Here is a 13781-nt window from a genome sequence, read left to right on the forward strand (position 1 = left end):
TAAGGGTATTCTGCCTACTTCTTTACTATGATAGCGGTAAGTTTTAGACAGAAGGAGAGAGTATAGCATTTATTGCCTATTTTATTTCCCATTTCTCAGTTGTTAGTCAAGCGTTATTCAACTGTATGCTTTTTCTTTGTAACCAATGACTGCTTATACAACTGATAAATTCTCACTTGTTAGGGTTACAAGTAGGCATTTCCCTAACCTCTCTTTGTAAGCATGATCCAACTTTCATGTGAGGATGTGAAGAGACCAATCACGCCCCATTTCAGGAAAAAAAACCCCTTTTGAGTGTTTACCAGCCTCAAGAGTAGCTTTGAGTACAACAGTAATTCTCAATTTGAGAGGAGCCTGTAGGTAACAGGAATGGAAGTTCTTGGTCCAGGTTACCTGGCATTTTAACCTGTGACTGGGTGGTAGCAGTGAAAACGAATCCTAGGTGTATGGGTTGTGATGGAATAAACCTGAAGAGGCAAGCTTCTCACTGAAGCCACTTGGCTACTAAGTAAATTCCACACCACAATGGTAGAATGAGGTGCAGGCAGGGCTCATTTTATTACTTTTAAAGTCCTGGAATAAGGGCACTTCACAAAAAGAACCACAACTGATAACAAGAACAACATATTGCTAATATTTGCCTATTCAGAACTCTTACAGGTATTCCACTTCAAGGCACACTCAACAGAAAGCTCCTCTCCATTCTTCCAGCTAGATATCCAAGAGCAATGCAACCCATACAAGTAAGACAGTGAGATTCCATTCATCAGTTTGACTGCTGCAAATGTCTTGCATGTACCCTACAACCATGCTGACAATATGTACTCACTACATACTGGTTTAGCAACCCTTCTTCTATCAACAGCTGCTAGCAGTGTCTCTCACTCAGGGGACAAAGGGTAAGTGCACATTGCACAGAAAAGGGGAACTCTAAGATAAACTAAGATCACTAGCATCATGTGTAATGCTGATGATAGTACAACTGTTCACTATGATGCTGTGCATTTGGGTGGGGAAAACTGGAAGCACAATGAAGTTTCTCGCTGCAAGGTTCCAACTCCATTGCCTTCAGAATGGCACTCTCACTAGGAAGCTGACAGGGACATCCACGGACTCATCAATTGTGCTTCAGCTTCATTCATTCATTCATTCATTCATTCAGTCAGTCAGTCAGTCAGTCAGTCAGTCAGTCAGTCAGTCAGTCAGTCAGTCAGGCAGTCAGTCAACTTCTATCCTGCCCTCCCTGCAAGTGGGCTTAGGGCGGGTTACAACAGTGAAACATAATTTACATTAAAAACTTTAATAAACCACAGAATAAACATACCGTCTGAGTTCAGAGTCCCCCTGAATGCCAACGGTGTACTATGCTGAGCTGACTATATAGTGGGGGAACAGAGTGATTAGTAGTGGCAACAGCAACCTACAGGTGGCCTTTGTGTTATGCCAGCACCCCTGTAGTTATTTAGGGTCTGAAGATGCTCCAGAACACAGGAAAAAGGGGCAACTAAAGGCACCCCCCCCCCGAAAGGCAACTCCCCGACTTTCAGATCCAGAGCACAGAGGCCAGAAAACCCTGGGCAGCAGCAGCATGGCTCAGATTCTCGGTCTCACAAATAAATCAATGGTTAGTTAAAATTAATTGAAATTTAAAGTGAGGCACCCTTTTGCAAATAAGCTTATCTTAAAAGCAAGCACTTTGATTAGCTTAGATAATTCAGATTCAAGCCACAAGAAATGGCATTTGTGACTGCAAAGGATGACATACAGAAGGCATAAAGAGATTTTCTTAATCTAAATGTCTAACACATCCAAGGGAGAAACCTAGTCTCCTTGCTGAGTTAATTTTAAGGGCAAAGATTCATCTCCTGAGTCATAACACATCTTTAAACAAACATTCATCATAAGTTAATCATATCATGATCAGCTATTACCAAAAGCAAACATTAAGCAAGGAAATGATTTTCTTTGAACTAGGAAACTAGCAGATAATTTAATATGAAATTATCACAGAATTAATTAAAACAAAGGGAATGTTAGATATATAAGGACTGGAATTTTAGCCACAAAACAGGTTGTTTCTCCTTCAGACTGTCCTCCACTGGGCATTCTAACTCCAGGACAACAGAATCAGGCAAAGTAGGATTTAATATCTCTACCTCTTTCTCTGTGTGTGCTTCCTCTCTAATTCTTTTATCACTGCATCCAAGCCCAAAACTTCCTACCGGCACTCTGGCAATTACCATTCCAAAGCATCATCCTACTATATCTTCATACCTTCTCACCTTCTATCTCCTTATAGCGTGCAAGTCATGTGGTATCAAGTCCTCTGGTGGTTGCATCTGGGTCTGGTCCCAATGAGTCCTCCCCCAACGCCAAAATAGCCCCAGAAAAGACCCTGCCCCTTGTCTTTTACTAACAGAAACCAAGCCTGGCTAAGCTGTTATGGTTATCTAGCAACAGCCACTGAGGGCATCTGGTTAAAGTTACAGGTGCTACTGTTATCATTTTGGGGTTGTTTAACCCCCCTCAAGGTAATTTTGTTAGTTTTCAGATGTTTCTGCAACCCTGGGGCATTTTTCAAGTGTGTAGGAAGATCTGTCTTGTCTGCTCATGGCTCCAATCTCCAGATTTAAATATTCCCAGATCTTTTCCACTTGGCATTAGAATATAAGATGATACTGATAATGATGTCTGTTTGTTGGACTTCTCCCAGGGCTTGAATCTCTCAGTCCTGAACGCATATACTGAATCAGACCACTGGTCTATCAAGGTCAGTGTTGTCTACTCTGATGGGCAGCAGTTTGCTCAGGGTCTCAGGCAGAAGTTTTTTAACATCACCTTTTCTCAGGAGATTGAATCTGAATACAAAGCAGACACTCTACCACAGCCAAAGCTTCTCCCCTTAAATTTGTTTTGTTCTTTTGCATCAGGACTTTCACTGCTGTCTTTCCAGCAATCCTATATACTGGGCCAATGAGCATCCCAAATTTCTCTTGATTTATGCAGTTTTTCTAATGCCCAATTGACAGTGTAGTTGGGAGGAATGAACTGCAGTACAGGGTGTGTATTTTCTAGTCCGACTCCTGACTCCTCCTTCTGTTGTTCTGATGAGAATGTTGTTTGGTGAGACTCAAATCCCTGGCTCTGGTTTCCCACATCAGTACATTTTTGCAGTATGCCATTGGAAAGGTAAAAGAGATGCCTTCTATGGCTTTACAATCTCTATTCCTCTTGCTTTGTAAAAAGCTCCTCTGGATTATTTTTTAAACTGGAGATTTACAGGTACCCATACCGCTGGAATCCCTTTTCCCTTCCTTCTTCCCACCCAAGGAACAGCAAACTTAATTTCTGAAGATCAGTTGCCAACTCTATAATTCATCTGTAGAAGAAAGTTAATAAGGAAATGAGATAAATATATTTTAAAGCAGAGAAAAAGCTGAAGGCTGATATCCTTCAGCGTAAGACACGGCTGAATTCATTTGCCTTGCAGGCTACTGAAGTAGTCAGTGTGACATCTAAGGGATGCATGAGCAACAAAACAAATATGGTGAAAGGGAAATTCTTCAAGTTTTAGACAGCTGCCATCAGTAACAAATGCCATCTGGTCCAAAAGCTTGGACAAAGCCACTCTTCAACCCCAGCTAACTCTTGCTATAATTAAATCTTTAATTTTTACCCAGATAGGCTTCATAACACAATGCTGATCAGAAATGTGTTATGTTAAACTTCCATACATGAATGTGAAATAAAAACGTGTTCACCTATGAATAGAGTGTCACTGGATATTTTCCAAGAATCATTAGGGAAAATTTGTTATAGTTTTGCACGAGGAATGGTAATTTGAAGCTATTAATGCACAAAAGAACTATTTTGAAAAATAATGAACATGCCAGGGACTTCAGTATTAAATATCTCTAGCTTCTTTTAGACTATCCTCCAAGGCATAATCAAAAAGTGAACTTTTACCCTCTTGTCCACAAGTACAAGGGTCCTGACCTGGATAGCCCAGGCAACCCTGATCTCGTCAGATCTCAGAAGCTTAGCAGACTCAGCCTCGGTTAGTAATTGGATGGGAGACCTCCAAAGACCAGGGTTGCAGAGGCAGGCAATGGCAAACCACCTCTGTTAATCTCTTGCCATGAAAATCCCACCAGGGGTCGCCAATGTCAGCTATGATTCGAGGGCAGGATTTCATTTTTTTCCTACCGGTACAAACTGAGAGCCAGTTTGGTATAGTGGTTAAGAGCAGCAGGTCACTAATCTGGAGATCCAGGTTTGATTCCCCACTCCTCCACTTGAAGCCAGCTGGGTGACCTTGGGTCAGACACAGCTTCTCGGAGCTCTCTCAGCCCCACCCACCTCACAGAGAGATTGTCGCGAGGATAATAACAACACACTTTGTAAGCCACTCTAAGTGGGCATTAAGTTGTCCTGAAGGGAGGTATATAAATAGAATGTTGTTGTTATTATTATAAGTGCTATAAAGGAAAATGAAAGTCATCACAAGAAGGGAGAGGAGGATGGTGAGAAAGTATATGACCCCATGATTCTTTTATTCTCCTCTAAAACATACGTTAATCTAGATGTTACCGGGCATGCACCACAATGGCAAGGTCTTTTCCTCCCAGGAAGGGCTGCAGCTGACTCACCAGCCAGAGGTGGTGAAAGCCATCCCCATCCACTTCTCCCATCTGTTTATCCACCAGGAAGCCTGGATCTAGCAGCCGCCCCCCCCCCCCGGCCCGAAGCTACAAACCTGCTCCTTTAGAGGGAGTGCAACCTCATCCATTACAGGAGATATCCCCTTTCTGGGTCAAGCCTTTCTGCCACCAGAAGCACTTCTGCTTTATTGGGATTAGGTTTCAGCTTGTCAGCCCTCATCCATCCCAAAACTGCTTCCAGGCACCTGTTCATGGTTTCTACAGCCTCCCCTGGGATCTACTGTAGGCATACGATACAGCTGAAAGTCATCTGCATACTGGTGGCAACTCAACCCAAATCTCCGGATGACCTCTCATAGTGATTTTATGTAGATGTTGAAAAGCATGAGGAACAAGATAGAGCCTTGCAGATCCTGGAAAACCAGAAGTCATATTGTGAAACAGAAGTTCCCCAGCACCACATTCTGAAACCTGCCTTTGAGGTAAGACCAAAACTACCACAGTACAGCATCTCCCAGTCCCAACCCCCAAAGGTGGTCCCCCCAGAAGGATGCCATGATCAATGATATCAAAAACAGCTGAGAAAGGCAATAGAATTAACAGGGTCACACCCTCTCTGTCCATATCCCAGCACAGATCATCCACCAGGGCAACCAAGGCTGCTTCAGTCCCATAATCAGCTAGAAAGCAGACTGGAATGGAGCCAATCTGTTTCATGCAGGAATCCCTGAAATTTCCCAGCCATCATTTGTTCAATCACCTTGCTCACAAATTGTATATGTTCAAGATTGAGTGGTAGTTATTCAGTTCTCCTGGGTCCAAACTAGGTTTCTTTAGGAGTAGATGCACCACTGCCTGCTTTAGGCAGGGGCGACCACTCCTCTCTTAGGAGGCATTTACTGTCTCCCAGACCCAGTCTCCAGCTGCCACTCCTCCCCAGCAGATTTAAGCAGCCAGGAGGGGCAAGGGTTGTACAAGCAGGTGGTAGATATCAAACTTCCAAGAATCCTGTCCACACTTCCAGACTGGCCTAGCTGAAAGGTATCCCACACAGCTGAACAAACAGGCATCCTGGGACCATCGGATCCTGTCAGAGTTCATGTGGAGTCCAAGCTGGAACAGTTGTGGGAGATTTTATCCATAAAGCACTTAGCAAAACGATTGCAGAAGGATATGGAGCAGACCACCTCCTCCTATAGGCTGGAACTCAATAGACCCCTGACCACTTGGAAGAATTCACTGTGTGAATATAATGGTGGTGGAGAAATATTGTTTCTTCGTAACCATCACTGCTATGAAGTAGGATGTAAAATGAGCTCAAGCCTGTTCCTTGTTGGATTCATCCTGAGGCTTTCTCCACTGTTGCTCTAGCCAGCTCCCTTGTCTTTTCATCATCTGCTGCCCCTCAATAACTCAAGGGGCTGTTTGGGCTCTTAGACCTGAGACAAGGCACTTAGAAACAATCATGTCAATTACCTGGGTCATTTTCTCATTCCATAGGTCCCCCAGGACACTGAAAGAAGTGTCAACCGTATCAGCAGGAAAATCCCCTAATGCCATCTTAAAACCAGTCAGATCCATCAGGCTGTGGGAGCGGATAATCTTAATCAATCTCCCACCACTGCAGAGGTTTGGTATCCCTTTAAAACTCAGGGAGTAGTGATATATCTATGACAAGAGGACCGTCTTCAATCCCCCTATCTTCGTATCTCCTCCTTCTTGCTCAGAACAGAACACCAGCTCAAACATGTGATCTGCACAGTGGGTAAAGCCTGTTATTGCCTGAGACAGGCACATGGTTATCCTGGAGACCATGAAATCCTGAACCAATCCCAACAGGATAGCCTCAGCATGGATTCTGAAGTCCCCTAAGACAACTAGCCTAGGAGTCTTCAACACCACCTCCACAAGCTCAAGCAGGAGATGGCTAGGCAATGGGGTGGGTGGTACACCAACAGAATCCCAATCCTGTCTTGCATTCCCAGCACTAGAGACACACTCCCCAAACTGGCAAAGTTCTGGACAGGGCATCAAGTCTGGGGGATGGAATTCTGACAAGAGTACATCAGCACTTTCTCTCCACCTGCCAGGCCTATGGTGATGCATCACTAAGTAACCTGGGGGGGGGGGGAGACAGAGTTGGAAGATGTAATCCCTCCCACTCCCCCTGCCAGTGATACATGCCAGGTCAGCCTTCTCATCCAGAATTCAATCCTGGATGGCTGCTGTGTTGCCTGTAACTGACTTAGCATTTAAAAGCAAGCTATTACAGCCAAGCAGGATGTTGATATAGTCACATGCATCACCCTGGTGATAAGAACAAATGCCTTCTGTCTGCTGACCCTTCCCCTTATCTGCCCTGTTGTTATTCCAGTACTGCATCTCCCCCTACCCTTTATCCCACTTTAACCAATATACAAGATTTCTAGTCATTTTCTCACTGGTAGAGACTGGAGTAGGGGACTTGCTTTTATGCTGCCCAATGAAGTTATTGTGGTGTTATAGATTTTAGAGCTGAACACTAACCCAACATTCTAAGATAATTTTCCGCCTGGGTCTACTGTCACAGGCACTTGTTGAAGACGGCAACAGGAGAAGGTGATTCTCTGGAGAGGGAATAGTTTGGAGTGAACTTCTTTGATAGGTATTCAAGTATTTACACAAGCCTGCTAAATACTCTTAGGAGATGGTAATCACTTGATTCTGCTTTTCATTTATCAGAATTAAGGAGTCTCATGTAACCTGAATAGGACTATGGACATAAAAATTGCCTTAAAAATAAGGAATGTTCTTCCTACATAAGATTTGAAATATGAGCCTTTTTCAGAACAGAAACAAAACTGAAATTCCATCTCCAGCATCAGTATTCTAGCAAATGATTTGTTTGACCTCTTTATTTTCACAGTTCAAAAGACCAAGTACCTGACTTATTAGCTCCTTAAAAAGAGAACATTTCCTCACTGTCAAGAATGCAAAACATCAAAATAGGTCACAAAAATAGCTGAGAGCAAATAAGCATTGCTTTTGGGAACGGGACTATTTTGGCATCTATAGGTCAATTTTTAAAAACATTCAGTTTTGAAGGCCTTCATTGACTTTAAATGAAAATAATCCAGCTACTTTCCACCCACTTCTCACTTGCTGTTTGCAACATAAAAAAATTAACAAGATGTGAAAAACAAAAAATGCCCAACCCTTCTTTCATTCAAGATTATCAGAAACTGAAGAAATTATATAAAAATACCCTTAAATCTAGAACTTACTTCTGTCTCCATGGAATTTTCTGCATGTCTTTACAGCAACAAAGATATCTGTTTTCTTCACAGGATCACCCTAAAATTAAAACCCCATCAATGTCTTGTTTCTATTAAAGTTTGTATCATGTGAACAAGCAAAAAGACTTCACACTACAGTTCTATACACAAATGAAGGAAGACAGTATAGCAAGATTTTTTAATCTTTCGAATTCAGTAACTTAAACTGAATCAGTCTTGCCTGGCATCATATTTTCACTAAAATTGTGATTGCAATTCTGGTTGAAGCCAGATGCAACTGATTAAGGAAGCTAATGAACAAGAGGAAATTACAAATTGCTGCAATATGAGTATTTAGGATCTGATGCAGCTAAAGAAAAGTAACTGTCAGACTCCATGGGAAGACAGCATGTGCTCAACTACCACACTTGAAACCACTGAGACACAGAAGGGCCTCTGCTCTTGATTGACTCACACCCTTGTTTCAGAGTTAGGTTCTTAGTAGGCACTGGTGTGTCACACACAGCATTCCTTTGGCTCAAGCAATGTACATACTTTTAACCCAGTTTCATAGCTGTATGCAGGCAATTAACATTTCATTCTGTAGTTTAAATTTAATAAAGTATCTTGTGGTGGAGGAATACACAGGAAATAATTATTAGAAGGAATTTCTCTTCCATTAGCTAGAAAACACACTCTACCATTTTCCAAAGGAAGTAGAATAGGCTTGTTTCGAAAACAATAAAAGTATGTTCCATTGCTTCAGGCACTTTTCTTCCAGTCTAGCTCATTTCCATTATTGGAGTCAGGCTGGAAGAAAAGTGCCTGAAGCAAATGAGTAGCTAGGTAGAAGGTTGGGACGGGAGGGGTCTATTTTCCTTACCAGTTCACCTTCTTATGTTAAAACTTCCACCATCCACATACACACACTTTATATGTGGTGCAACATAATCATGAATAAATGAAGATAGCTATTCCCACCATGTCTAGTCTGGTTAACATGACAGTAACCATGACAACATTAGAACCTAAATAAAAGTACAAACTTCACATATTCGTTCTGTACCTCAAAGAAAATAATTTCTCTATCACATTCTACCTTTTCTGTCTCCATTTGAAAATGCAGAAATTTCAACTGTTTAAACAATTAAACATATTAAAGTGGTTTTGAATAGGTCTCTTATTTGTCCTATAAATCTTAGAGGGAAAAAATCTAGAAATGCTTACACAAAGTGGGAGGAAATTAGCGAATGTAGTGGCACAATGAGCAGTCTTGGAAGGGTCAAAGTCTTCTGTACAGAACTCAGGCACTGGAGTCAGATGTGGTCCATTGCCTTTTCCCCAGATATATAGTGCAATCTTTTAAAAGGTACAGTAAATATCAATTAGCACTGAAATCTTTTCATACTATGCAGCACAAAAAGCATATGTATTAGATAAGAGATGGACTAACTGTGCTCAGAACAAAAGAAATCTTGAATTTTGAGCTGGAGATTATGCTAATAATTCCATCCATGCAGGCAGGTGGTGTATTATCAATCAGCTACTAGCTCTCCTCACTACAAAGTCATCAGTGTATCTTCTCACATACCTCTAAATTTAGCTATTGTAGATGATGTCTCATGAGATTGCAAATATGTTCAGCAACAATGATTTATGCCCAAATGGAATACAAGACAACACAAACTGAAAATAAGTTTAGTTAAGGATGACAGGAACAGATGGCTGAGGAAGGTTAGTAAATGTTCATGCAGCTGTATAAACACATGGTAAATTCTACCCTGTAGCTACTTTTAATACTTGAACAACTAGTTCCTGTATAGATTGGGGGGGGGGGAATCAACAAACAGTAATAAAGACATTTAGAAGAAGTATATTTTAAGACCCCAGCTATTTTGTCTATTGTATGCTTTCATAGAGGGGTCCCTAATGTGATAACTATGGGCACCATGGCACCTGCCGACACCTTTCCAGGCACCTGCCAAGTGTTTTTAGAAAGTGGGACGGGGGCCATGGGCCTTTTGTCCAGCAGGGCTTTGAATAGCCATTAGAGATCTGATTGGCTGTCCAGATTTTTAAAAACACTGCTCTGGCAGCAGCTGAGACCACAGCACAAGGGTTTAAAATAATATGTTAATTTAAAAAGGCATCCTGTTAAACAGAGCTTCTGCCTGAAATATTGACTATTTGAGTTATGCATAACATCATTCCCTGAAATTTTGTGGTTGGCTCTGTTTCCCATTACAGCCATTCTGTGGTTTCGCCCACCACACTGTGGCAGAATTCCAAAGGCTCAAAAATGCTTTAATGATACCAGTTTGTAAAATCTTATGACTCAGGGTTGCAAGTCCTAGTTTTTACCAGTGGAACATTTTAAAGACTGGACAGCTGCTTGATAACATTTTATTGTCAGTGCTGCCCCACAGATTATTCCTTTCAACTGTGAAAAGTAGTGTAATGGTTCCAAAGCTTATGGCTTGTTAAGATATGGGAATGAGGCAGTTTAGGATTCCTACTGAAGACCATGTATTAAACCAAATCCTGAAAAGATGAATTGTAATGTCAACAACAGTAGACTCGGCGTGTTTTGGAAAATAAAGAATTGATAGACTTGAAAGTTGGGTTGTAACAAAATGCACCAAAAATGGATTGTATTCCATCTGGACAGGCACAGCAGCACACTGAATGTCATTAAGCGAGGCAGGAATGAAACTATGACCTGGGGCATCCAATGCTTTTTTGATGTCAGAGGAGCAAATCAAAATTCTCTTCACTTTCAATAATGTCTAGCATTACAGTAAACAGTCACAAGAATTGGAAAAAAGATGGTAGCCTTTAACAAGATGTATCATTACTAATAAACAGTTTCCATTCAGCAACACAGACAGACTCCAAACTGCCACTAGGAGATCTCTCCCCTGACCCAGTTCTATTTGAAAGACGACCTAAATGTCTGTGGCTCAGTCCAATTTTCAAAAATAAATATCCCTAGTTAATGATACAAGTATCCCTTCCACCAAGATGAAGTTGTTAAAGCAGAACTCCCAGTGTCCAAGATCTATCCTTTTTCAATGCTGTTTTGATGCAGAATTCATGCCCCAGTTTTTGCGGGAGAGAGGTTTAAAAAGTTCAAATTTTAGACTTTGTTTTTAGTACCCAAAAGATCATTGTCTAATAGTGAGATCCTAAGCAGAGATACTCCACTCTAAGCCCATTGTGAACTGTTAGTAAAGTTGCATCTAGCTATCATATAGTTATCTTGGCAATTAAGATACACCACCGGTGAATGAGAGTGAGTCTCTCCTGCCCCTTCTGTTTTAGTGTGCAATTCAGTTTGAATCAGTGTACTGAAAAAATGGTGAAGCTCCTGAGACATTAGGAATGAAGCCTGAAGCATTAACACAACTAAACATCATTCCTAAATGCATCCCCAATGAAGTGAACACTGAGTTCATGTGAATGCTCCACACACGCACCAGGGCTCCTGCAAGGCTTCAGTACTCTGCAGGAGAGTATTGAACCAGTTTGCTAATTCAGAGAACTTCATTAGTTTTATGCATTGCATTTCATTACACATTTTGTTCATAAATGAAAGATGCAATTATCTGCCATGGTGCTGGGCCTTCCCGCAGCTGCACTTGGCCTCTGGAGGCCCCAGGAGGCGGTGGGGAGGCAAACAGTTTTGCCCCTACACACATCTTATCCCCATGTTCTGTGCATGCGCGGGGATAAGAAGTGAGTTGCCAGCAACACTGTTTGTCTTTTATGTCTTAGGATAATGCTTCTATGCACATTTTGTATGTTCACATTTCCTTATATCTCACTGAAAGTTGAACCTCTCAACTAGTCTGACACGTTCAAGAAAGCTTTGGGCTTATTTTTCCTCAAACAACAACCTCCTCCTTCTAGTTTATGGGACGAACTCTCTTTGAATTTGAGCAGAGTTTCACAAATAGGCTGCAATATATGGCACAGAGTTTAGCTGGTTAGCGGGGGGGGGGGGAAGGAATGGGGGGGCAGGTGCTACTGCATTACTAAAGCCCCTTCCAGAAGGCTAAGAAGTTCTTAGGATCCTGGCACAGATTTCCAGTACTTTATTAAATGTTAGTAATAGAATCTTTATGTACAAACAATAAAAAAGGAAGAATAAAAATGTACATATATAACTTCCTTCTCTTTTGCAGAGCAAGAGTAGGTAAACAACCAGAAGTGCCACAGAAATAGAGTAAGACTTACCTCATATTTCAAATCTATTGTAAAATCTGACTTTAAAGGTTCATTTTTCAGCCTCTTTGCAAGCCTGGGGAGTAAAGATAATAAAAAGATTTCCTATAGTAACAATGTTCTATATGAACACAAAACAGAGATTTTTTTTACTAGCAAAACCATTATCTAGCACACAAATGATTTGCAGTCATATCCTAAAAGGCAAGGTACAATTTAAAAGTATGTTTCAAGATTTTTAAGGTATTATTCTTATCTATAAAACTGCTGCATACCATGAGCAATATTAGAACAAAGAATATGATTTTGAACTTGTGCTTCTTCCCCAGTTCACCTTTTAAATATTCAGTTACTTCTGAAAAATTAGAGCAGGTAGGATTTATGAGGGATGCTTGAATACCTGCCAGTTCAGCTGAATTCCTATTCTCTAGTTGCAAACAGGTAGCTGATTTTTCGATGATCAGTTCAACTGTTCGTCAACCTTTTCATAGCTGTTTGGCACACTGCTTCATATTATTCCTTCCTAACCATGCTGTACAACCCCATCAGCTTTTTGCACATGCACACTCACACAGCCTGATTGAGTTATACTCCTCCCATCATTGTGGCATGACTATTCCACTCAGCAAGAAATTGTTTCAACAGAAAAGTTGATCAGTCACAAGTCATGAAAGTCAGTTATATATAAGCACTGTGTTTTAATAAAATCCTTCCATTCAGTGTTCATCTAAGATGTCCATACTGATGGATGTCCATCAATTTGATACAACAGTACCTTTGTGCATACACTTTTTCGCAAAAAAACCCCCAATGCAAACCCATTCAGCAGGAATTCATGGCTCTTCAGCAGAATCTGAACAGGCTGGGAGATCACACAGTTTGTCTGTCTGTCAAACATATTTGGGGTGACATCTGCAGTGTATTTTGTGATGTTGTGTTCTGCTGCCTTTTTCAGTTCTTTAAACAATTCTTTATCATCTCTTTACCCACTAGTTGCTCTGATCCAATCCTATCTTTTTCTTCTGAACTTCCCATTCCTCTATTTTCTTCAGTCCTTTGCTGCCAGTACAATACTGTCTCTTTCCTTCTTTAGCACTGCCAAGCTGACCCAATTAGTTTCTTGGAGCACCAAATCAGCAAGTATCACAAGGAAGGGTACAACAAGTGTGGTTGCATCTTCTGCCATCTCCCAGCTCATCCCATTCCAATGGTCTGTAGAGACACACACTCTCTTCTGTCATGTGACTGCCACCAGGAGCCTGTGGGAGTGCAAAGGAGCCAGTGCTCCCATCTGTGCCACTGGTGGGGAGGCGCCACCTCTTTCTGTGCTATGCTATCACTGTTTGCAGTGAGAAATGAGCTGAGCCAGCCCTGGAGCTAAGAGTGGCAGCTCAATTTTCCTGCACTGCCCCAGGAAAGCTCTCCATAAACTATCCTTGCCGCAACCACTTTTTGTTAGTTGTCTTGAACGTATTAATGGAAAACAAGCCACAAATTTTATAAATTAGGACCTATTAGAAGAAGACTACAATATGCCTGCCTATGCATCCAAAGGCAATAACCACGCAAACAGAAAAATGGTTAACTGAAAACTTACATTGCCATCTCTGCTTAGGATGACACCTCTAGTTGCCTTTATAAA

At 41.4% G+C, this 13781-nt stretch overlaps 1 protein-coding gene across 1 annotated transcript in view; it reads right to left on the bottom strand.

The window, feature by feature from the left end:
* B3GLCT (beta 3-glucosyltransferase) overlaps nucleotides 1–13781 on the bottom strand; it is a 100193-nt gene that overhangs the window by 18576 nt on the left and 67836 nt on the right. Inside the window, exons 8-10 of the mRNA XM_054973064.1 lie at nucleotides 12152–12215; nucleotides 9143–9274; nucleotides 7925–7994 (exon numbers count right to left, since the gene is read on the bottom strand). Of these exons, the coding sequence (XP_054829039.1) occupies nucleotides 7925–7994; nucleotides 9143–9274; nucleotides 12152–12215 (266 nt within the window). The remainder of the gene's footprint in view (nucleotides 1–7924; nucleotides 7995–9142; nucleotides 9275–12151; nucleotides 12216–13781) is intronic.

The sequence above is a fragment of the Eublepharis macularius genome, chromosome 3 (genome assembly GCF_028583425.1).
Source record: "Eublepharis macularius isolate TG4126 chromosome 3, MPM_Emac_v1.0, whole genome shotgun sequence".
Taxonomy (NCBI): domain Eukaryota; kingdom Metazoa; phylum Chordata; class Lepidosauria; order Squamata; family Eublepharidae; genus Eublepharis; species Eublepharis macularius.